The 22,953-nt window shown below is 41.6% G+C and overlaps 1 protein-coding gene across 1 annotated transcript in view; it reads left to right on the top strand.

Moving 5' to 3' along the window:
- The window catches only part of cenpe (centromere protein E), a 151,473-nt gene that overhangs the window by 19,257 nt on the left and 109,263 nt on the right, over window positions 1-22,953 (top strand). The window contains exons 9-14 of the mRNA XM_059970108.1: window positions 3,651-3,702; window positions 4,186-4,273; window positions 9,057-9,183; window positions 15,016-15,135; window positions 15,715-15,864; window positions 21,742-21,862. Coding sequence (XP_059826091.1) covers window positions 3,651-3,702; window positions 4,186-4,273; window positions 9,057-9,183; window positions 15,016-15,135; window positions 15,715-15,864; window positions 21,742-21,862 — 658 coding nt within the window. The remainder of the gene's footprint in view (window positions 1-3,650; window positions 3,703-4,185; window positions 4,274-9,056; window positions 9,184-15,015; window positions 15,136-15,714; window positions 15,865-21,741; window positions 21,863-22,953) is intronic.

Raw genomic sequence — 22,953 nt, 5'->3', positions numbered from 1 at the left:
TGCCACTCCCTGGCTAAAGAAGTTCCACCTTGTACATGGACGTTCCTCTGTTTTGAGTCTGTGCTCCTGGTCCTAGACTCACCCGCTTCTAGGAAACATCCTCTCCACCTCAACTCTATCCAGATTTTTCAATAGATTTCAAAGAAATCTTACCCCCCTCCCCCAACCCATCCACCCACGCAATTCATCTAAACTGCAGCAAGTAGAGGACCAGAGCTGTTCAACACTCCTCATATGTTAACCTTTTCATTCTCATTATAATTCTTGTGAAACTCCTCTGGTCCCTCTCCCCTCACTGCTTACCTTAAATAAAGGGGCCCAAAACTGCTCACAATTCTCCAAGTGCAGTCTGACCAATGCCTTGCAAAGCCTCAGCATCACATTCTTGCTCTTGTATTCTCGTCCTCTCGAAATGAACGCTAACATTGCATTTGCCTTCCTTACTACCAACTCGACCTGCAAGTTAACCTTTTGGGAATTCTGCAGGAGGAGTTACAAGTCCCTTTGCACCTCTGATTTTTGAAATTTATCTCTGTTTAGTAAATAGTCTCTGCCTTTATTGCTTCTACCAAAGTGCATGGCCATACACTTCCCTACACTATACTCCATCTTCCACTTCTTTGTCCATTCTCCCTATCTGCTCAAGTGCTTCTGCAGCCTATCTGCTTCCTCAACACTACCTGCCTCTTCAGCCATCTTTGTATTTTCTGAAAATCTGGCCACAAAGCCATTAATTCCATCGTTCAAATTGTTGTCGTATAATGTGAAAGTGGTACCAATGCTGACCCCTTTAAAAACTACATGTCATCGGCAGCTAGCCAGAATAGGCCCTCTTCATTCCTACTCTTTGTCTTCTGCCAAAGAGTCAATCTTCTATCTATGTGAGTATCTTTCTTGTAATACCATGGATCCTTATCTTGTTAAGCAGCTGCATGTGCAGCAGCATCTTACAGGCCTTCTGAAATCTAAGTACACAGCATTCACTGACTCTCCTTGTCTATCCTTCCTGTTACTTTCTCAAAAAATGCCAACAGATTTGTAAGGCAAGCTTTCCCCTAAAGAAAACCATGCTGACTTTGGCATACTTTACCATATCCTCCGAGTGCCCTGAAATCTTAACCTTAATAATAGACTTGAACAGCTTCCCAACCATTGAACTCAGGCTAACTGGCCTATAACTTACTTTCTTCTGTCTCCCTCCTTTCTTGAAGAATGGAGTAACATTTGCATTTTTCAAGTCCTCCAGATCCATTCCAGAAACTCGTGAGTCTTGAAAGGTCATTATTCATTTGCAATCTCTTCAGCTACCTTTTTCAGAATGCTGTCACGTCGTCTATCGGGCTCAGATCTTTCAACTTACCAAGCACCCTTAGTAATAGCAATTAAATCTCTCTACCCCTTGATACTCCAATTTCTGCTATACTGATATTGTCTTCCACATGAAGATTGACACAAAATTCATCTGCTATTTCTTTTTCCCCTATTCCTGCTACTCCAGCGTCATTTCCCTGTAGTCCAATGTCAACCCTCTTTTATATATCTGAAAAAAAGCTTTTGCAAGCCTCTGATATTTTTGGCCAGCTGACTTTCATAGATCATCTTTTCAGTCCTGTGTGTTTGTTTTAATTGCCTTCCCTTGGTTTTTTAATAGCTTTCCAATTCTCTAACTTCCTACTCATTGTTGCTATATTACATGCCCTCTCTTTTGCTTTTATGCTGTCTTTGTTTTCTCTTGTTAGCCACAGTTGCCTCATTCTCACTTTTAGAATAATACTACTTTGGGATGTATCTATCCTGTGCCTTCCAAATTGCCCCCAGAAACTTCAGCTTTGCTGTTCTGTCATCATCCCTGCTAGTGTCCCCCTCCATTCAACTTTGGCCATCTCTTCCCATGCCTCTGTAATTCCCTTTAATCCCCTGTAATGCTGACCCAGCTGACTTTTTCTTCTCCCTCTCAAACTGCATGGTAAATTCTATTATAAACACTGTCTCCTAAAGGTTCCTTAATCATATCTAGTTCATTACACTAAATCCTATCCTGAATTGCCTTTCTCCTAGTGGGCTCAACAATGAGCTGCTCTAAAAAGTCCTCTTGTAGCATTCTGCAAATTCTCTCTTGGGATCCTGCACCAACCTGAATTTTTTTTTTACCCAATATATCTGCATACTGAAATCCCCCATGATTATTATAACATCGCCCTGATTACATGCCTTTTTTACTTCCTGTTGTAATTTGTATTTCAAACCCTAATTGCTGTTCAAGGGCCTGTATATAACTCCCATCAGGGTCTTTTTACCCTTGCAGTTTCTTAACTCTACCCAGAAGAATTCTACATCTTCTGACCCTATGTCAACTCTTTCTAAGGATTTGATTTCATTTTTTACCAGCGGAGCCACCTGACTCCTGCCTACCTACTGGTCCTTTTGATACAAGGTATATCCTTGGATGTTAAGCTCCCAACTATGATCTTTTCAGCCTTGACTCAGTGATGCTCGCAACATCATATTTGCCAGTCTGTAAATGTACTACAAGGTCATCTACCTTATTCTGTGTACTACATGCATTCAAATATAACACGTTCAGTCCTGCATTAATCAGCTTTATTGATTTTGCCCTCATGTTACACTTCACCTCATCCAACTGATTGCAATTTTGCCCTGCCTGTCTTACTAACCCAGTCTTACTAAACACTGTGTCAACTTGTATACCAACAGCCTCATCTTCAGTCTTATCATTCTGGTTCTCATCTCCTTGCCAACTTAGTTTAAAGCCTCCCCAATTGCCCTAGCAAACCTCACCACAAGGATATTGGTCCCCTGCAGGTTATGGTGTAACCCATCCTTTTTGTACAGGTTCAAACCTTCTGAAGATGACACCCCAATGATAAAAATCTGTAACCCTGTACCCTGCACCACTTCCTCAGCCATGCATTCATCTGTATTATCATTCTATTCCTGCCCTGACTAGTACATGTGCTGGGACTAATCCAGAAATTGCTGCCTTGGAGGACCTTTCTTCAGTCTTTTCTTTAATTTCCAAGACTCATTGTGCAGGACCTCTTCCTCCTTTATTCCTATTATTACTGCACCATGATCTCTGGCTCCTCATTCTCCCACTTGAGAATCTTTGCAGTCTTTCTGTGACATCTGGATCATAGCTCTTTGGAGGCAACATCCCTTCCTGACGTCTGTTTCACAGCCACGGAATCTGTTTGTCTCCCTAACTATTGAGTCTGCTATTACTACCGTCTGCCTGACTTGATACTTCCATGCTGAGCCTTGGAAATGGCTGTAGAACCATTGGCCTGGCTGTTGCTACTGCTCTGCCCTAATAGGTCATTCCCCCCCCGGTATATAGAGGGGGTATTCTTGTTGCTGTGTGATATTTTGTGGATGGGATAATTGAGCTTAAATCATCTTATCCACAAAATATCATGAGCTCAATCTGCAGATTACATACAAAGAGAAGAGGATGTTGTCACAACTAGTCAGCTGCAGTTGAAAGAATTTTTTAATCATTTGCAAACTGAATATTGAATGAGCACTTGTAACTTCAATTGATCACATTGGTGAATAAACTGCTTTGTTTTTACCATTGTATACTGTCTGCAGCACTGAATTGAAAATTAAATAGGGAATTTCTTTCATAGAATTTGGTCGATCTGGCAGGCAGTGAACGAGCCAGTCAAACAGGAGCAGAAGGTACTTTGTAAAATTTTAGTAGTATACTGGATAATTTACCTCCATACTCCAATTTACTTAGTATTATCACATTTTGTAATATTTTAAACAATTAATTGTATATTTCTGCCTCTGAGTCTCGCTACAAATATCCCAAGTGTTATGTGTTAAATTTAAAATTTAAATTTTATATGAAAACATTGTTCTTGAAATTGTATAAGTTTTAATCCAAGCCAGAGAGAATCATTAGTTAACTGGACTTGGTCTTTATTTTTATTTTTCTTGACATTCTTTGTTAATTATTTCCCCCAGGTATTATGAAAAATTTATTGCTAACTTCCAATCTGAAGTTGTATGTGTATTCCCCGTTCCATTGCAGTTTCTCCTGCAGTTTTCATTAAGCTTCTTTGTATTGCTTTTCACTTTTTGTATGAAGCTTATTGTTACTTCAAACTGCTTGCTCATTTTCCTGTGATGAACAAATGATTTCTCTTTATGATGTAGGTGTCCGTTTAAAGGAAGGATGCAACATCAACCGTAGTTTGTTTATACTTGGTCAAGTTATTAAGAAGCTTAGTGATGGACAATCTGGGTAAGAAACATCTCAATTTAATATAATGTAGATAATATACAATGGCATGCAAAAGTTTGATCACCTCTGGTCAAAATTTTTGTTACTGTGAATAGTTAAGTTAGTAGAAAGTGAACTGATCTCCAATAGTCATAAAGTTAAAGATGAAACATTCTTTTCAACATTTTGAGTGAGATTAGTGTATTTTTGTTGTGTACAATTTTAGAGTGGGGGAGAAAAAGAAAGGAGCACCATGCAAAAGATAGGGCACCCCAAAGAGATTTGAGCTCTCAGATAACTTTTACTAAAGTCTCAGACCTTAATTAGCTTGTTAGGGCTATGGCTTGTTCACAGTCATCATTAGGAAAGGCCAGGTGATGCAAATTTCAAAGATTTTTCAATACCCTGACTCCTCAAACCTTGTCCCAACAATCAGCAGCCATGGGCTCCTCTTAGCAGGTGCCTAGTACTCTGAAAATTTAAATAAACGATGCCCACAAAGCAGGAGAAGGCTACAGGAAGATAGAGTGTTTTCAGGTAGCCGTTTCCTCAGTTCGTAATGTAATTAAGAAATGGCAGTTAACAGGAACGGTGGAGGTTGTCGTGGTTTCTTGAAATAACCAGGAGACACAGAATATTCTTCGAGAAATTTAGGCCTTTATTTGCAAACAAAAGCTGAGACAATGAACGTGTCACTAATTGTCCGCTGAGCCTAGTTCATAGTATTCTTTATAGTTCTTTCTTATCTCAGTTACATTAGCATATACTTGTTCTAGTGCCTTGACTGGTTCTCATACCATCAGACCATCGCACGATCCTGTCGAGTCTACTCCTTGGAACACGTGTCCCCCTTCCTGGCTTTGACTGGTTTTCATACCATCACACCACTCCACGATCCCATCTACCACCATTATCTCTACATGCTTACTTTCACTGTTAGCTACATTCTTAAGGCACTGATGCATTCAATAGTACAGAGACAATACAGAGATTACATTCTGGCCAATTTATTGGATACATAGCAAATAGCAAACACAACGCTGGCCACATAGTTCTGGCCACACAGCAAACGTTGCAACTTTATTCTCCAATAAGGTCAAGTTGAGGCCTGGAAGACTAGGAAAACTTTCCGAGAGAACTGCTCTTAGGATTGCGAGAAAGGCAAATCAAAACCCCCCGTTTGACTGCAAAAGACCTTCAGGAAGATTTAGCAGATTCTGAAGTGGTGGTGCACTGTTCTACTGTGCAGTGACACCTGCACAAATATGACCTTCATGGAAGAATCATCAGAAGAAAACCTTCCCTGCATCCTCACCACAAAATTCAGCGTCAGAAGTTTGCAAAGGAACATCTAAACAAGCCGATGCATTTTGGAAACAAGTCCTGTGGACTGATGAAGTTAAAGTAGAACTTTTTGGCTGCAATGAGCAAAGGTATGTTTGGAGAAAAAAGGGTGCAGAATTTCATGAAAAGAACACCTTTCCAATTGTTAAGCACGGGGGTGGATTGTTCATGCTTTGGGCTTGTGTTGCAGCTAATGGCATGGGGAACATTTCACTGGTAGAGGGAAGAAAGAATTCAATTAAATACCAGTAAATTCTGGAAGCAAACATCACACCGTATGTGTTTTAAAAATAAATAAACACTGAAGATGAAAAGAGGATGGCTCCTACAAAAGGATAATGATCCTAAACTCACCTCAAAATCCACAATGGACTACCTCAAGAGGCTCAAGCTGAAGGTTTTGCCATGGCCCTCAGAGTCCCCTGAGCTAAACATCATCGAAAATCTGTGTATAGACCTCAAAAGAGCAGTGCATGCAAGACGGCCCAAGAATCTCACAGAAGTGGAAGCCTTTTGCAAGGAAGAATGAGCAAAAATCCCCCAAACAAGAATTGAAAGACGCTACAGTAAGTGTTTACAAGCTGTGATACTTGCTAAAGGGGGTGTTACTAAGTACTGACCATGCATGGTGCCCAAACATTTGCTTCGGGCCCTTTTTTCCTATTTTGAAACTGTAAAAGATGGAAATAAAAAAATAATCTTGCTTAAAATATTAAAGAAATGCGTCATCTTTAACTTTATGCCTGTTGGAAATCAGGTAATCTTTTACTCGTTTAGCTATTCACAGTAACAGAAATTTTGATCAGGGGTGCCCAAAATTTTGCCTGCCACTGTATTTACTATTTAGATGACAATGTAATGATAAAATGTCCTACCCATCATTCATTGGTTCCTTTTCTAATGACAGTTTCATTTGTGTGTGCCCTGTCCAAAGTCTGCTTTTCCTTAAGTGGCCTCGTGGGAAATTAACAGTCTCTCCCTCTGGCAATACCTGTCATGCTGAGATTGTTTTCAGAAGGTTGTGTGTCTGACCATTCTGAACTTGTGCCAGATGTAACTCACTCCACAAAAATTGTTTTCAACCTGACAAGTAAACATCCAAATTTCTTCTAAAGAACATTAAAGCATGTGGGAATAATGATTATATTGCTGTGTTTTACTACTTCCCAGAACATGAACAAAGTAGAATATTTATAACCTACATTGCAATGCACTATTGATCTACATGTTGCTCTAAATCAAATTGCAGGGCTCAAATAAAATAATTTCAAATGAGATCTGAGTTTTATTTTTGCCAATATTTTCAAAATGGCTCTTATTTTGATATTTTGTTGATAATTTCTTCAATCCTTTCTGTAAATTGATGTCCTTTTGTTTGTCTAGAATATGTATGCAGATTTAAAATTCATGATGATTTCTGAAATTGCACAGTATGATAGTACAGTAATAATGTACAAGGCATTGGTGAGGCCAAATTTGGAGTATTATGTACAGTTCTGGTCACTGAATTATAGGAAAGATGTCAACAAAATAGAGAAAGTACAGAGGAGATTTACTAGAATGTTACCTGGGTTTCAGCACCCAAGTTACAGAGAAAGGTTGAACAAGTTAGGAGCGTAGAAGGCTGAGGGGGGACTTGTTAGAGGCATTTAAAATTAAGAGGGGGATAGATAGAGTTGACGTGGATAGGCTTTTTCCATTGAGAGTAGGGGAGATTCAAACAAGAGGACATGAGTTGAGAGGGGGCAAAAGTTTAGGGGTAACATGAGGGAGAACTTCTTTACTCAGTGTGGTAGCTGTGTGGAACGAGCTTCCAGTAGAAGTGGTAGAGGCAGGTTTGATTTTGTCATTTAAAAAAAAATTGGATAGGTATATGGACAGGAAAGGAATGGACTATGGGTTGAGTGCAGGTAGGTGTGACTAGGTGAGCGTAAGCATTCGGCACAGACTAGAAGGGCTGAGATGGCCTGTTTCTGTGCTGTAATTGTTACATGGTTATATATTTTTCAGTGAGCTAACAAAGTTGGAAGGCCATGGAAAGTGGGAGGGTAAATCATCTGTATTTCCAAATCAGATAGCAGCTTATCAGTGTTTTATAGTATCTTGTAAGTAATAAATTCCTCAGGTTGTAGTTACTTCTGTTTCTCTTTGGCCCCACCCCTCAAATTTCATTGAGCTTCAGTTTAAGAAAGGCTTCATGTATCATTGACACCCGTGAACATCTGTCCAACCTGCTTTTCTGATCTCCAAATTGCAGGTGCTTCATACTCCTCACCTGTGGTTCCATGTTCACCTCTATTCCCTCCCTGGAATGCACCATAAATTTAAGTACCTCTTTTCCTCTCCCCTCCCCCCCCCCATCCCCACCCACCCAGACCTCCTCCATGCACATATAAATTATTTTGCAGTGGTGCTGTTGCTCACATTTGGTTGACTGTTGAACATAATATTTCTGTGAAGATACTTAACCTTCCCATTCTTTTTTACTTCGCATAAACAATGTTACATAATTTCCTCAGTCCTATTTCCAATTTTGCAATATTTGGTTTAATAAAGCAGCCTTTTAACAAAGTAAAAATATTTTTAAACCAGTAGACATTAAGTGCAATAGAACCAAACACTTTATCTGCCTATCCATTGTTACCCTTTTGAATAACTGCTATATGAAAGCAAGCACCCTTGGGGTTATGGTATTATGAGAGTCTGAAGAAAGTGTGTAAAACACCTGGTTTAATTTTCATGTGACATTCATTAGATGACTAAGGCCGAAATGATAGGAATAATTTGTGACTATCCATTACCCAAGATTACGGTATTGTTATAAAATGGAAGGAATGGTGTTATAAACTACAATCATACTGGATTCAGCAAATTGATTTCTATACGTTACACATGGAGAAAGGAGGTCTGATCTTATTGCATCACTTCCTGAGTTTGCTCTCGATTTAGACAGTCTATACCCTGCCGAGACATGGAGTATTTTGACAAAGGCAGAAAAGCAGAAGAGAATGCTTATTTTGCCCGCTTTGACCTGGCTTACCCCTAGTGTGCACAGTTTCCTGTATGAATACTGGATTTTACTGAAATATTGTCTGGAATTCAGAGTGAAAGCATCTGAAATCACCAGAATAAGTTGCGAATTGAGCTAGGGTGTTTGTTCTTCTCGGGGTCTCTCACCAAGCAATAATCCAGATGTACTGAAAATTCTCAGTGCATTATGGAATGTTCCAACATGGATCTCTAGCTAATGCAAAGGTGACTCCTTGCTCTGTGATGGAAAGGACCAGGAATGAGTTGAAAATTGCTGCCTTAATTTGATGTGATTGCTGGTCCAGCAACCTTTGAACATGAAAAGAAGGGGAATGGCGGAAGCTGCACTAATGCAGCAGTTCACATGATCTGGTTGTGTGCTTTCATTCTTATTGCTTGCTCATTTTAATTCTCTTTATATTTCTATCAGATTTCTAAATTATAGGGACAGTAAACTGACTCGAATTCTGCAAAACTCATTAGGAGGCAATGCAAGAACATTAATTATTTGCACAATTGCTCCATGCGCCTTTGAGGAATCTCTCAGTACTCTTCAGGTAAGATGATCAACTTTACTATTCTGTAGTGAGCTCTTTCAAATAAATCTAGTGCATCTGATCTTTTAAACTCTTCAAAACTGTCTACTTAGCAGTTAGGGGAAAATAAAATTAATACTACAGTATAAAAATACTTGCGGATATTAATATGACAAGTTTAGTCTTTTCGAGAATTTGTTAATATTTACTATCAATAACTTGTGATTCTGCTACTGACTGATAATGAAATGAGCAATAATGATAACAGCCAAGAATGTTACACATTTTTTGGTAACAGCATATTTTAAAATGACTAATTTCTCATTAATTTCAACTCATATAACCATATAACAATTACAGCATGGAAACAAGCCATCTTGGCCCTTCTAGTCTGTGCCAAACGCTTACTCTCACCTAATCCCACTGACCCGCACTCAGCCCATAACCCTCCATTCCTTTCCTGTCCATATACCTATCCAATTTTACTTTAAATGACAATACTGAACCTGCCTCTACCACTTCTACTGGAAGCTCATTCCACACAGCTACTACTCTCCGAGTAAAGAAATTCCCCCTCATGTTGCTCTTAAGCTTTTGCCCCCTAAGTCTCAATTCATGTGCTCTTGTTTGAATTTCCCCGACTCTCAATGGAAAAAGCCTATCCATGTCAACTCTATCTATCCCCCTCATAATTTTAATTACCTCTACCAAGTCCCCCCTAAACCTTCTATGCTCCAAAGAATAAAGACCTAACTTGTTCAATCTTACCCTGTATCTTAGGTGTTGAAACCCAGGTAACATTCTAGTAAATCTTCTCTGTACTCTCTTTATTTTGTTGACATCCTTCCTATAATTTGGTGACCAGAACTGTACACAATACTCCAAATTCGGCCTTACCAATGCCTTGTTCAATTTTAACATTACATCCCAACTCCTATACTCAATGCTCTGATTTATAAAGGCCAACATACCAAAAGCTTTCTTCACCACCCTATCCACATGAGATTCCACCTTCAGGGAACTATGCACCATTATTCCTAGATCACTCTGTTCTACTGCATTCTTCAATGCCCTACCATTTACCATGTATGTCCTATTTGGATTATTCCTACCAAAATGTAGCACCTCACACTTATCAGCTTTAAACTCCATCTACCATCGCTCAGCCCACTCTTCTAACTGGCCTAAATCTCTCTGCAAACATTGAAAACCTACTTCATTATCCAGAACGCCACTTACCTTAGTATCATCTGCATACTTGCTAATCCAATTTAGCACCCCATCATCCAGATCATTAATGTAAATGACAGACAACTTTGGACCCAGTACAGATCCCTGAGGCACACCACTAGTCATCGGCCTCCAACCTGACAAACAGTTATCCCCCACTACTTTCTGGCATCTCCCATCCAGCCACTGTTGAATCCATTTTACTACTTCAATATTAATACCTAACGATTGAACCTTCCTAACTAACCTTCCGTGTGGAACCTTGTCAAAAGCCTTACTGAAGTCCATATAGACAACATCCACTACTTTACCCATGTCAACTTTCCTCGTAACCTCTTCAAAAAATTCAATAAGATTTGTCAAACATGACCTTCCATGCACAAATCCATGTTGACTGTTCCTAATCAGACCCTGTTTCTCCAGATAATTATACATACCATCTCTAGGTAGCCAGAGCACCACTGTAATATCTTCTGTGACAAGCAATGCAACACCTCCCCCTCTTGTCCTTCCGATTCTATCACACCTGAAGCAACGAAATCCAGGAATATTTAGTTGTCAATCACACCCTTCCTGCAACCATGTTTCACTAATAGCTACAACATCATATTTCCAGGTATCAATCCATGCTCTCTCATCCACCTTTCTTACAATGCTCCTAGCGTTAAAATAAATGCATTTAAGAAATTCTCCACTTCTTCCTCTCTGTTTATCTCTAACAGTACAAAGAACTTTACTGTCTTCTTTTTCTTCCTTCTCCCATTCATCTGTTCCTACACTCTGGTTCCCCTCCCCCCCCACCATATCTAGTTTAAATCTACTGGAGCCTCTCTAGCAAACCTACCTGCTGGAATATTTGTCGCCCTCCAGTTCAGATGTAAACCGTCCTGCTGGAACAGGTCCCACCTTCCCTGGAAAACTGCCCAATTATCTATAAATCTGAAGCCCTCCCTCCTGCACCATGTATTCAGCCACGTGTTGATCTGCACTATCTTACTATTTCTAAACCCACCTACACGTGGCACTGGTAGCAATCCTGAGATTGCTATCTTGGAGGTCCTGTCCTTTAACTTGGTCCTAGCTCCCTAAACTCACCTTTCAGGACCTCTTCACTCTTCCTACCCATGTCATTGGTCCCTACACGGACCACGACATCCGGCTGCTCACCCTCCCTCTTGAGAATATTGAGAACTCAATCCGTGATATCACGGACCCTGGCACCAGGGAGGCAACAGACCATCCGGGATTCTCGATCTCTTCTACAGAACCTCCTATCTGTTTCCCTAACAATTGAATCCCCTATCACTACTGCTCTCCTCTTTTCCCTCCTTCCCTTCTGAGCTGAGGGTCCAGTCTCAGTGCCAGAGATGCAACCACTGCAACTTGTCCCTCGTAGGTCGTCCCCACCAACAGTATCCCAAACGGTATACTTACTGATGGGAACGGCCACAGGGGTGCTCTGCTCTTCCTGCCTATTCCCCTTCCCTCTTCTGACAGTCACCCAACTACCTGTCTCCTGACTCCTAGGGGTGACTATCTCCCTGAAACTCCTGTCTATTTCTGCCTCCACCTCCCGAATGATCCGAAGTTCATCCAGCTCCAGCTCCAGCTCCAGTTCCCTAACACAGTTTGTCAGGAGCTGCAGCTGGATGCACCTTTCGCAGGTGGTGTCATCTTGCCAACATAAATAAAACTTTCCTGATGTAACAAAATGTAACCTCTTGTGAAATGTGATGAGCTGAACAAATCTTTTCCAGGATTCTTTTCGCATGCAAATTTTTTTTTAAGGCCTAAGGCACTGTTTTATCCTTGTGATAAATCTGTCCTGTTGCTCAGGAACTTTTTGAGACCTCTGTTGGTCGGTGTCGACCATGGATTTTGTGTCTATGTTTATGGTGCAGCACTGCCAGTACAGTGCCAGGGCAGTACAATATGGAGAGCAAGCTGTTGCCTCTGCAGCAGGCTTCTCTTCTCCACACAGCTGATAAATCCTAAGGAACGGCAGATTGGCACTAGTGGTGTCGCAGGAATTGACAGTCTATGTTGAACTCGGTATAGGACTGCCTTACGGAGTCCAGCTCCAGATTTTACTCTGGGATTTGCTCCTGAAGCCTTCCCCTTGAGTGGATATAACCATAAGGCAGCAGAGCTTTGAAATCAGAGTTTTCTTTCTGCTAGATGAGTTGCTAACCATGGCTGATGAGCCCACCTAGCCAGAATGTTTAGTTTTAAGATGTTGGTAACCCATCTTTTTCCCTTTAAGTGGGGAGCTATTGTAGTCTGGCACACTGACCTCTACCTGGCCGAGGCACAGCAACAACTCTCTGATACCTCCTCTTATTTATCCCTTGATCATGACCCCACTAAGGAGCACCAGGCCACTGTCTCCTATACCATCACCAACTCTGGGGATCTCCCATCCAGGGCCACCAACCTCATAGTTCCCACACCCCGCACTTCCCGTTTCTACCTCCTACCCAAGATCCACAAACCTGTCTGTCCAGGTAGACCTATTGTCTCAGCTTGCTCCTGCCCCACCGAACTCATTTCTGCATACCTTGACACAGTTTTATCCCCCCCTTGTTCAATCCCTTCCCACCTATGTTCATGACACTTCTCGCGCTTTGAATTTTTTCAATGATTTTAAGTTCCCTGGCCCCCACCACTTTATTTTCACCATGGACGTCCAGTCCCAATATACCTCCATCCCCCACCAGGAAGGTCTCAAAGCTCTCCGCTTCTTTTTGGATTCCAGTCCTAACCAATTCCCCTCTACCACCACTCTCCTCTGTCTAGCGGAATTAGTTCTTACTCTCAATAATTTTTCCTTTGGCACCCGCAAGGGTCCCAGTTATGCTTGCCTTTTTGTTGGCTTTGTGGAACAGTCCATGTTCCAAGTCTATACGGGTATCCGTCCCCCTCTTTTCCTTTGCTACATCAACAACTGCATTGGCGCTGCCTCCTGCACGCATGCTGAGCTCGTTGACTTCATTAACTTTGCCTCCAACTTTCACCCTGCTTTCAAATTTACCTAGTCCATTTCTGACACCTCCATCCCTTTCTTGATCTTTCTGTCTCCATCTCTGGAGACAGCTTATCTACTGATATCTACTATAAGCCTACAGACTCTCACAGCTACCTGGACTATTCCTCTTCCCACCCTGTCTCTTGCAAAAATGCTATCCCCTTCTCACAATTCCTCCGTCTCCTCCGCATCTGCTCTCAGGATGAGGCTTTTCATTCCAGGGTGAAGGAGATGTCTTCCTTTTTTAAACAAAGGGGCTTCCCTTCCACCATCAACTCTGCTCTCAAATCCATCTCTCCCATTTCCCACACATCTGCCCTCACCCCATCCGCCCGCCACTCCACTCGGGATAGTGTTCCCCTTGTCCTCACCTACCACTCCACCAGCCTCCAGGTCCAACGTATAATTCTCTGTAACTTTGGCCACCTCCAACCGAATCCCACTACCGAGCACGTCTTTCCCTTCCCCCCCCCCCCCTGCTTTCCGCAGGGATCACTCCCTACGCGACTCCCTTATATACCGGCTGGGTAGCCTCCAACCTGATGGCATGAACATTGACTTCTCTAACTTCCGTTAATGCCCCTCCTCCCCTTCTTACCCCATCCCTGATATATTTAGTTTTTTTTTGTTTTTTCCCCCTCCCCTTTTTGTTCTCTCTGCCCATCACTCTGCCTGTTCTCCACCTCCCTTTGGTGCTCCCCTCCCTCTTTCTTTCTCCCTAGGCCTCCCATCCCATGATCCTTTCCCTTCTCTAGCTCTGTATCCCTTTTGCCAATCACCTTTCTGGCTCTCAGCTTCACCTCACCCCCTCCAGTCTTCCTGTTGATGGCTGTTGAATATTAACTTGATCCTCTTAACTGCAAGAGAACTTTTTGCTGTAGAATGAGATATTAATGTGGGAATGGTATCTACTTTTCAGACCTGTTTGACCACAATGACAGCCATAAAGAGCAAACTGATGGATTATTTAAAGGGTGTGCAATGAGCTACTCACCACTGAGTCTGCTTGATTTCAAGACTGTAAAGACAAAAGCCTTGTCCTTGAATCTTTGAAATGCTCCAATCTCTTTTGATTATTTTTCATCAATAAGACTTCAGTATTTTCTTTATTTCATTTAAATGTTTAAAAGTCTTGATTTATACTTCTGTAGTGTTTATATTATTCTCTCCTTTTAGAGTATTAATGAATGTAATTTTGTTTTCCTAGCTCTTTGGCTGTAGCTGAAAATCTAGCTTTTCAGCTCTCTGAGGTTCTTAATCTGGGTCTTTAATGTATTCTGTGGTAGGTGTGGGACCAAAGAGGAGGAAGAAGATTTGGAGCCTGATTATGTCTTTTCAGTTATGTACTGTATCGAAAACAGGGGAAAGAAACAACAATGCTTTGCATGCTCCTAACTCTGCAAGGTTGCAGAACATTATTTTCAAGTAACTATTTACAGAGCTATACAAATTGGTTTAGATCTTGTGAAATCGTGCTTGCATTTCTCATCAATAAAAGTACTTAATTTGTGTTTGAACAATTTTGTGAGGGCATGAAAATTTCCCAGTTAACAGAAACCGGCCAGTTACTAAATGTGTAAATTATTCTGTCCTATTAGTTTGCAAGCACTGCCAAATTCATGAAGAACACACCTCATGTGAATGAAGTGTTGGACGACCAAGCAATGTTGAAACGCTATCGCAAAGAAATAATGGATCTGAAAAACCATCTGGAGGAAGTAAATCATTCAATATTTTATGGAATTATGTTATTTTACTTGTGTTTCTTTCATTTACACTCCATGAAGCTGGAAATGTCTTCACAATCTTGAAAAATAATTCTATTTTTAACACAATTTGGAAATGATAACCAGAACAAAATTTGAGAGTGAAATGCATTTTTTTTGCTCAATGGCCATCGTCTGAACATTAACAGCTTTTATTCCATCTAATTGGGTGATTTTTGGATGATTTATTGGGTGATACAGCAAGTCATGTCATAGGTTTACCTTTTTGACTACATTAGCTTTATATTGTAGATTAAAATTATACTAACTTTAAAGGTTTATGTTTTTACACAGACCTATAGTCAGCTGTATAGTACAGGATCATGTGTGTTCCAAGGGTGATTGTAAAATACCATGATTGGGCAGAAAATTACTTCATCTAATCTTTGACAGAGGTTCAAAAACAAGACTTTTATTTGTGCAAAATTGATTTTTGCAATGCAAAAAAAGGATGCCTGGAAAGAGTATGATACAACACAAGATAAAATTGAACATTACAGAAAGTAGTAAACATAAAATTATGTTTTTCAGCTTACTTCAGAAACTCGTGTTCATGAAATGGAGAAAGCTCAGCTTTTGTCAGAAAAATATCATCTTCAGCTGGAGCATGAACAAAAAATAAAGAACTTGACAAGAATGCTTGTCAGAGTCTCGCCTGATGAGGACCAACTTTCTGCAAAGGTAAGCCAAATATCTATTGCAACAATCAATTTGTACTTGGTGAAGTTAATTTCAGTAACTTCTGTGATTATATATCAGTGCAATAAACTTGGAGACCACATAAATGGAGATTTTTTTTGTATTGGAAGAATTAGTGTAAATTCTAATTTTTTTGTTTCCAACATAAGTACAATTAACTTTAATCTTTAGAATGTTGGAATTAGAAGTTTAAAGGCACTATCTGGTGAAGAATGGATCTTTAACAAAATATATTGTCTATGAAGTCTGTGAACAAGGCACCGCGTTGTTCACAATTCAATCAACTCTCAAATAATCAATTAACAACTGTTAAACATCATGACAATTTAGTTCTCCTTTACACTTGTGTACTGGAAGTTACATTCACCAATTGTGATTCTTGAAAGAGAATGGTTATTTCTTTGATTATTCTGTAAATGGTGCTGAAATTGTATGTGAATTGGATTTTTTTTTTTGGAGCTACACTTAGAATATGCCCCAGAAGTAAAGCATTTCTTTTAATTTTCATCTCAGTTTTTGCATTCCATGTTGCTGGAAGTTAAGACAATGGGATAGCAGTGACTGGAGAACACTACCATCAAGTGTTTTAATGGGATTAAAAGATTGAGGAGAAAGATTGGTGGAAAAAGAAATGGGTCAAATTCAAATCTGAAATGAGATAGTACATCTGGTAGGAAAAATTAGATTTTAGAACAGCAATTAATTAGAAACAGGAATTGTTTGGACAAGGGGATTGCCATCCACTTGTAGGACTCCCAATTTCAAGAAGAAATTGGATGAATATTTGGGGAGGTGGTGGAACAGGCTTCAGCAAAAAAGTTGGAGCTTGTGACGGACCAGAGTAATACAGAGACTATGAGCTGTATGACTTCCAGTTACATTTGGTAATTCTGTACATTTGTGTTTGACTGGCACATTGATAATTTGGAGCATAAAAAAGAGATCATCTCAATGGGTTATGAGACGTCTGTGATGGCAAATGGGCGGTCAAAGTTTCAGTTTGAGGCATCAAGACGAGAATAAAGGGAAAATAAACTATAAAGAGATCAAGAGCAGGGTGGGGGTTTGTGTGGTGAGGCAGTATCTGGTAAGTATTGGTAGGTACAAGTGAGAAAGAATTGATAAGCAGATGTGCCAGGCAAGGGGATGGGATGGGACACAGGAGGTAAGGGCTACCTGAAATTTGGAAGACTGTAGAAAATTACAGATTATAGGTGGAATATGAGGTGTGTACCCCTTGTGTCTTGCCTTGACAGTTGAGAAGGGAGAGCATGGACAAGTCAGTGTGGGAATGGGAAATGAAATGGCAAGCAAGTTGGAGCTTGAAGATTAATGTGGATTGGGCCTAGGTGTTCTGTAAATTAGTTACCTATTCTGTGCTTGGTTTCACTGATGTTGAGGCTACATTGGAAGCACCAAATTCATTGGAGGAGGTGCACATGAGTCTTTGTCTTAGCTTTAGGATGTTCAGGTCCCTGGATTGTAATGAGGTAGAAAGTGCAAGAACAAGTATTACAGGGTCGGATTGGGATGGATGGAGATGGGTGAGTCGATCAGGAAATTGTCAGTGCGTTGGCCTTAATATTCCATGTTGTCTTGTCTGGATATTTGAATATTGAGTTGAAAAATTGCACCTCACTCAGTTTATTTGAGGTGGTGGTGGTATGAGACTGCAGTTGACTACAGAGCTAGCATTGTTTAATAGGAGCTTAATTAGAAAAAATCATGAGGGCCAATGATGAAGCATTTAGGCTTTGCTATATGAATTGGTGAGGGAGTCAGGATGGACTTGTAATACTCTGCTTTATTTGCTTATTCTTGTTGAGTTATTCAAGGTGCAATCTGGAAATGTTCAAGTTTCAAATGATTAAATTTGCATTGGTAAGATTTGATTTCATATCCACTCCTCTTATATCCGCGCTATCTTCATAAATTTCCACAAGTAGTTTTGCACAATAGATTGAAGAATCTGTATAAGAATACAAGAAGTACTGGTGTTCTTTCCTGTGCCAACCAAGATTCCCCACCTGAGCCTGTCCCCTCTGCCTGTGTTTGACTCATCTCCCTCTCTTCTCTCTGCTGCCACTGGGTGGCAGTTGCAAGAGTCTTGAAACTATCTTCCAAACTGGATTGGAAATTGGTTAAGTAGTAACAGAATAGTAGTTGAAGGGAACCTACTCTACTCAGATGTGATATGAATACACAATATAAGAAGATGGGCAAAGTTCACCACCTGGCCCCTCAAGCATGCATTGCTTTTCATGACCATGGCTGATCTGCCCCAAGCCTCAGCTCTTCTACTGTGCCATTCCCCCCATACTCCTGAATTCTCAGATTTCTTTCAAACATTTATCATCCTCAATGGCCTCCACAATCCTCGATACTACAGAGTTCCAAAGATTAAACCATTAATTGTAAGAAAAAGCTCCAATGTTCCTCAGATTGAAATGATTATCCCCTTTAACCGTGTCCCCTTTTACGGTTCTCTCCTATTGAAAATGTCTGAGCACCTATCCTGTCTTGCTCTTTCAGGATTTTATCAGGATTTCAAATCAGAGAGGGAAATTTTGGATTAGGTTTCCAATGGAAAAGAATCCTCTGAAATGTAATCCTCGTGATACCATTTAGCACCCATCGTAATCTTGTTAAAACATAACACAGGGTGGCGGGATCAGTACGTGTACTCAGTATTGAGTTTGCAACCACCATGTATAAAAGATTAAAACGAATGCGATATGAAGGTTCAAGCTGAAGGTTGTTGAATTTGCTAAAGGAACGAATAATTCTGCAGCTGCTAAGAAGTTTAGTGCAAATGAGAAACACGTGAGAGAGTGGAGAAAGGCAGAGGACACACGGAGGGAAATGCCAAAGACGAAATGTGCAAACTGCGGGAAAACATGCCAGTGGCCAGAACTGGAAGAAAAAGTTTTAGACTGGGTGGATCACCAGCGATCGTCTGGATGCATTGTTACCAGAGAAATGATTTGAGTTCAACCATTGAAATGGGCCAAAAAACACCATGAGATCAGCGAAAATTTCAAAGCTACGCGAAGTTGGTGCACCCGATTTATGAATAGATAAATTACCACCCAAACTCAAGTACAGTGCTTTCGACCAGGAGCTGTTGGCACTGTATCTGGCAATCCGGCATTTCAAGTACTTCTTAGAAGGCAGGCCGTTCACTGCGTTCACGGACCACAAACCGTTGACCTTTGCGTTCACGAAGCTGTTCGATCCCTGGTCGGCTCGCCAGTAGCAACACCTGTCCTACATCTCCGAGTACACGACGGACATCCAGCATGTCTCGGGAAAGGACAACGTCGTGGCAGACGCACCCTCCAGACCAGCTGTCCAGGCCCTGTCCCTGGGGGTGGACTATGCAGCACTGGCGGAGACACAGCAGGCAGACGATGAGATGCCCAGTTACAGGACCGCAGTCTCGGGTTTGCAGCTGCAGGACTTTCTCGTAGGCCCAGGTGAGAGGACCCTCCTGTGCGAAGTGGCTACCGGCAAACCTCGCCCCATCGTCCTGGCAACCTGGAGGCGGCGGGTTTTCGACTCCATACACGGTTTGACGCACCCATCTATCAGGACAACCGTCCGGCTGGTCTCCAGCAAGTTCACGTGGCACAGACTTCGCAAGCAGGTCAGTGAATGGGCCAGAACATGCGCGCAGTGCCAAACAGCCAAGGTGCAGCGGCACACTAAAGCCCCGCCGCAGCAGTTCGAACCCACCCACCGGAGGTTCGACCACATTCATGTGGATATCATGGGCCCAGTGTCCCGAGGAGCACGGTACCTCCTAACTATGGTAAACCGGTTCATGATGTGGCCAGAGGCGGTCCTGCTCACCGACACATCTGCTGATTCCTGTGCCCAAGCGCTGATCGCAACCTGGGTATCATGTTTTGGGGTACTGGCCCACATTACCTCCGACAGAGACGCCCAGTTCACCTCCAGCCTATGGTTGGCTGTGGCCAGCCTGTTGGGAACGCAGCTACACCACACTACTGCCTACCACCCACAGTCGAACGGACTGGTGGAATGCTTCCACCATCACTTGAAGTCGGCTCTCGTGGCCCGCCTGAGAGGACCTAACTGGGTGGATGGGCTTTCCTGGGTCCTGCTTGGACTTCGCACAGCACCCAAAGAGGATCTGCACGCCTCATCAGCCGAGTTGGTGTACGGCGCACCCCTGGCTGTCCCAGGAGAGTTCATACCAGCCCCAAGGGGGCAAGAGGAAGAACCCGCAGCAATCCTGGACAGAATACGCAAAAGGCTAGGCAACCTGGCCCCCGTACCGACTTCACAGCACGGACGGACCCCGACCCATGTACCCAAAGACCTGCGGACTGTAAAGTTGTGTTTGTACGAAGGGGACACTGGGCTCCGCTACAGCAGCCGTATGAGGGGCCGTTCAAGGTGATCAACAACAACGGGTCCACATACGTTCTGGACATTGGTGGGAGAGAGGAGGTTTTCACAGTGGACCGACTCAAACCAGTCCATGTGGACTTAGCGCAGCCGGTTGTTGTTCAGGCACCACGGCGCAGAGGCAGATCTCCCAAACAGAGGCTGATCCAGACTGTGGATGTTGGGGGGTGTATCGCCGGTTCTGGGGGGGGGAGGCGTTATGTGGCGACCCACTTTCTGCGCAGGCGAACCGGCTCACAAATAGCCAGCGCGTGGGGAGACTTTGGTAATGCACCTCTGACATCATTTCCTCCCGGAGAGGGCGGGCGCTAGGGATTAAATGCCAGCGTTGCGAAGTTTGAATAAACTAGTCTCGAAACAACTTACCGACTGCGTGTCGTTATTTCAGTGCTGTGTGTAGCACATCGCTACAGGCCCACTAATTTTAGGACCAAAACTTAGGGCCAAATTCACAGCTTTTACACCGGAATTTATGGTGCTTGTATCAGAGTGCATGACCATGCATGTCCCTACACTATTCCATCTGCTACTTCTTTGCACATTCTCCGAATCCTCCAAGTCCTTCTGCAGACTCGCTGCTTCAACTGCCTGCCCCTCCACCTACCTTTCTTTTATTCACAAATTTGGCCACAAAGCCATTGATATCGTCACATAAATCATCGACATGCTGTGTAACGTGCAATGAAAGGATCCCAACACCGACCCCTGCGGAACACTGCTAGTCACTAGCAGCCAACTGGAATGGCTTCCTTAATTCCCACTTTTTTTCTCTGCCAGTCCGCCAGACCACCTGTCCATGCACATATCTCTCCTGTTATACCATGAGCTCTTATCTTGTTTAGCATCTTAATGTGCAACGCCTTGTCAAAGAATCATTGCTAACATTCTTAGCAGCTCCTTGTAAAACAACCTTCTCATTCCATTGAGTTAATTCTTGAAAATGGGAACGGAAACTGCATGAGTGGCCTCGTCAGTACCTACACAATGGTAGCAATAATCTTCTGTTTCTCAACCCCAACTCTTTTTTTGTCTTCCTTTTCCATTACAGGATCATTCCAGGCCCCAGGAATAATCCTCTTCCATTGCTATGCTTGCATTTAATTTTTGAATGTCCTGTGCTTTGTATAATGTTTATATTTGAGAGGTTATCAGAACTGGGAGGTTAGTTACTTTAATACAGCTTTCTACCTGAGTTGTCAAAAGAAGCCATATTTTGATCTATTTTTATATGTCCTGCTGGGTTTGATGCAGTCATGAAATGATTTTAGCAAAGTTTATGCAAAACATTGGAAGCCAAATACAGGATTGAAGAACTGGGTCAGCAATAAATGCAACGGAGACTGATTTGTATGGATGCTGGGTGTTGATATATAGGTCTGCATTCATCTCAGAAGTATGCTGTACAGTCTGTTTCTGTCTCTTAAGGCCAGAAGAAAAAGGAGATTTACCTGGGCTCCTGGAAAAGTGCGAGCCAGTTTGACTACTGCGACAGATAACGCTACAAAAATGATAAAACTGGATGAAGCCTTTCAAGAGCTAGATGAGTGTAAGTTGAAAATATGTTTTCAAATAAACCCCAAAATCCTACTGAAATTTGGTAGTTTGGTTAGTTATGTATTTGACCAGTTAAATGTAAGAGAAAAATGTAATCATGTAAAACATTAGTTACCCTTGTTGGAAGAATGATCAACTTGGATTTAAAATGAAGTCAGAACTACCTCAAAAATTTCAAAAGGTGTAAAAATGCTTCTAAGATTTACCTCTGAGATATAGACAACTATGAGTGAGAGAACTGTTACTCTACTTCTTATGGAACAAAAAAAGAGCCTTTTTATGTTCATATAGACTATCATGTATCCAGATTTGTATTATTCCCATGCTCCAGCACTTGGCCTGTAGCCTTCTAACCCTCAGCTATTTGCGTGCTTATGGAGATACTTTTTAAATATTAAAACTCCTATCTCTTCTTCTCCCTCAGTTCCAGATTCCAATGATCTTGGTCAAATAGTTCTTCCACTACTTAAACTTGTATCTTCTAGCATCAGCATTAGATTCACTGGCTACAATTACTGCCATGTCCCTGCTACCTTCCTTGAATAAAGATAGCAAACTTTCTATCTTTCAGTCATTTGAGTCCTCACCTGTGACCTCTGAAGAAATTTTTAACATTCCTGAGACCTGCACCTCCTAAATTGGATGGGGACAGATCTCCAAAATCTTGGACATTTATACACTTTTAAGCTTGTTAAGATGCTTTTAAATCATAACATGCTCTTTAATTTCACTCCTCCCATCCTTGAATTTTCCAACTAAAAGTCCTCTCAGTGAAATAGATGAGAAGTACTGGTTTTAAGTCACCACCACTGACTTGGTCCTTTGTTGGTCTCTATCAGACCTGCCTCTTTCCCTAAAATGATTTGGTGTTCTTTAATTTTGTCTGCTAATGATATTTTCTGTATTCTCTTTGCACTCTGAAGTTTTCTTTAGTGTCTCCTTGAAAAACTTCCCTGTTTACAATTTTCCATACCCACAACAATTTTTTTTCTTTTGTTTGTCCGCCCCTCAGTATCACTTGATATCCAGATTACTTTACCCTTCAGCCCTGTTTAGATTGGACCATGTTTAGCCTTGAACTTA

The sequence above is a fragment of the Hypanus sabinus genome, chromosome 5 (genome assembly GCF_030144855.1).
Source record: "Hypanus sabinus isolate sHypSab1 chromosome 5, sHypSab1.hap1, whole genome shotgun sequence".
Classification (NCBI taxonomy): domain Eukaryota; kingdom Metazoa; phylum Chordata; class Chondrichthyes; order Myliobatiformes; family Dasyatidae; genus Hypanus; species Hypanus sabinus.
The sequence above is the reverse complement of the archived record's forward strand: the minus strand, read 5'-3'. Positions and strand labels throughout refer to the sequence as shown.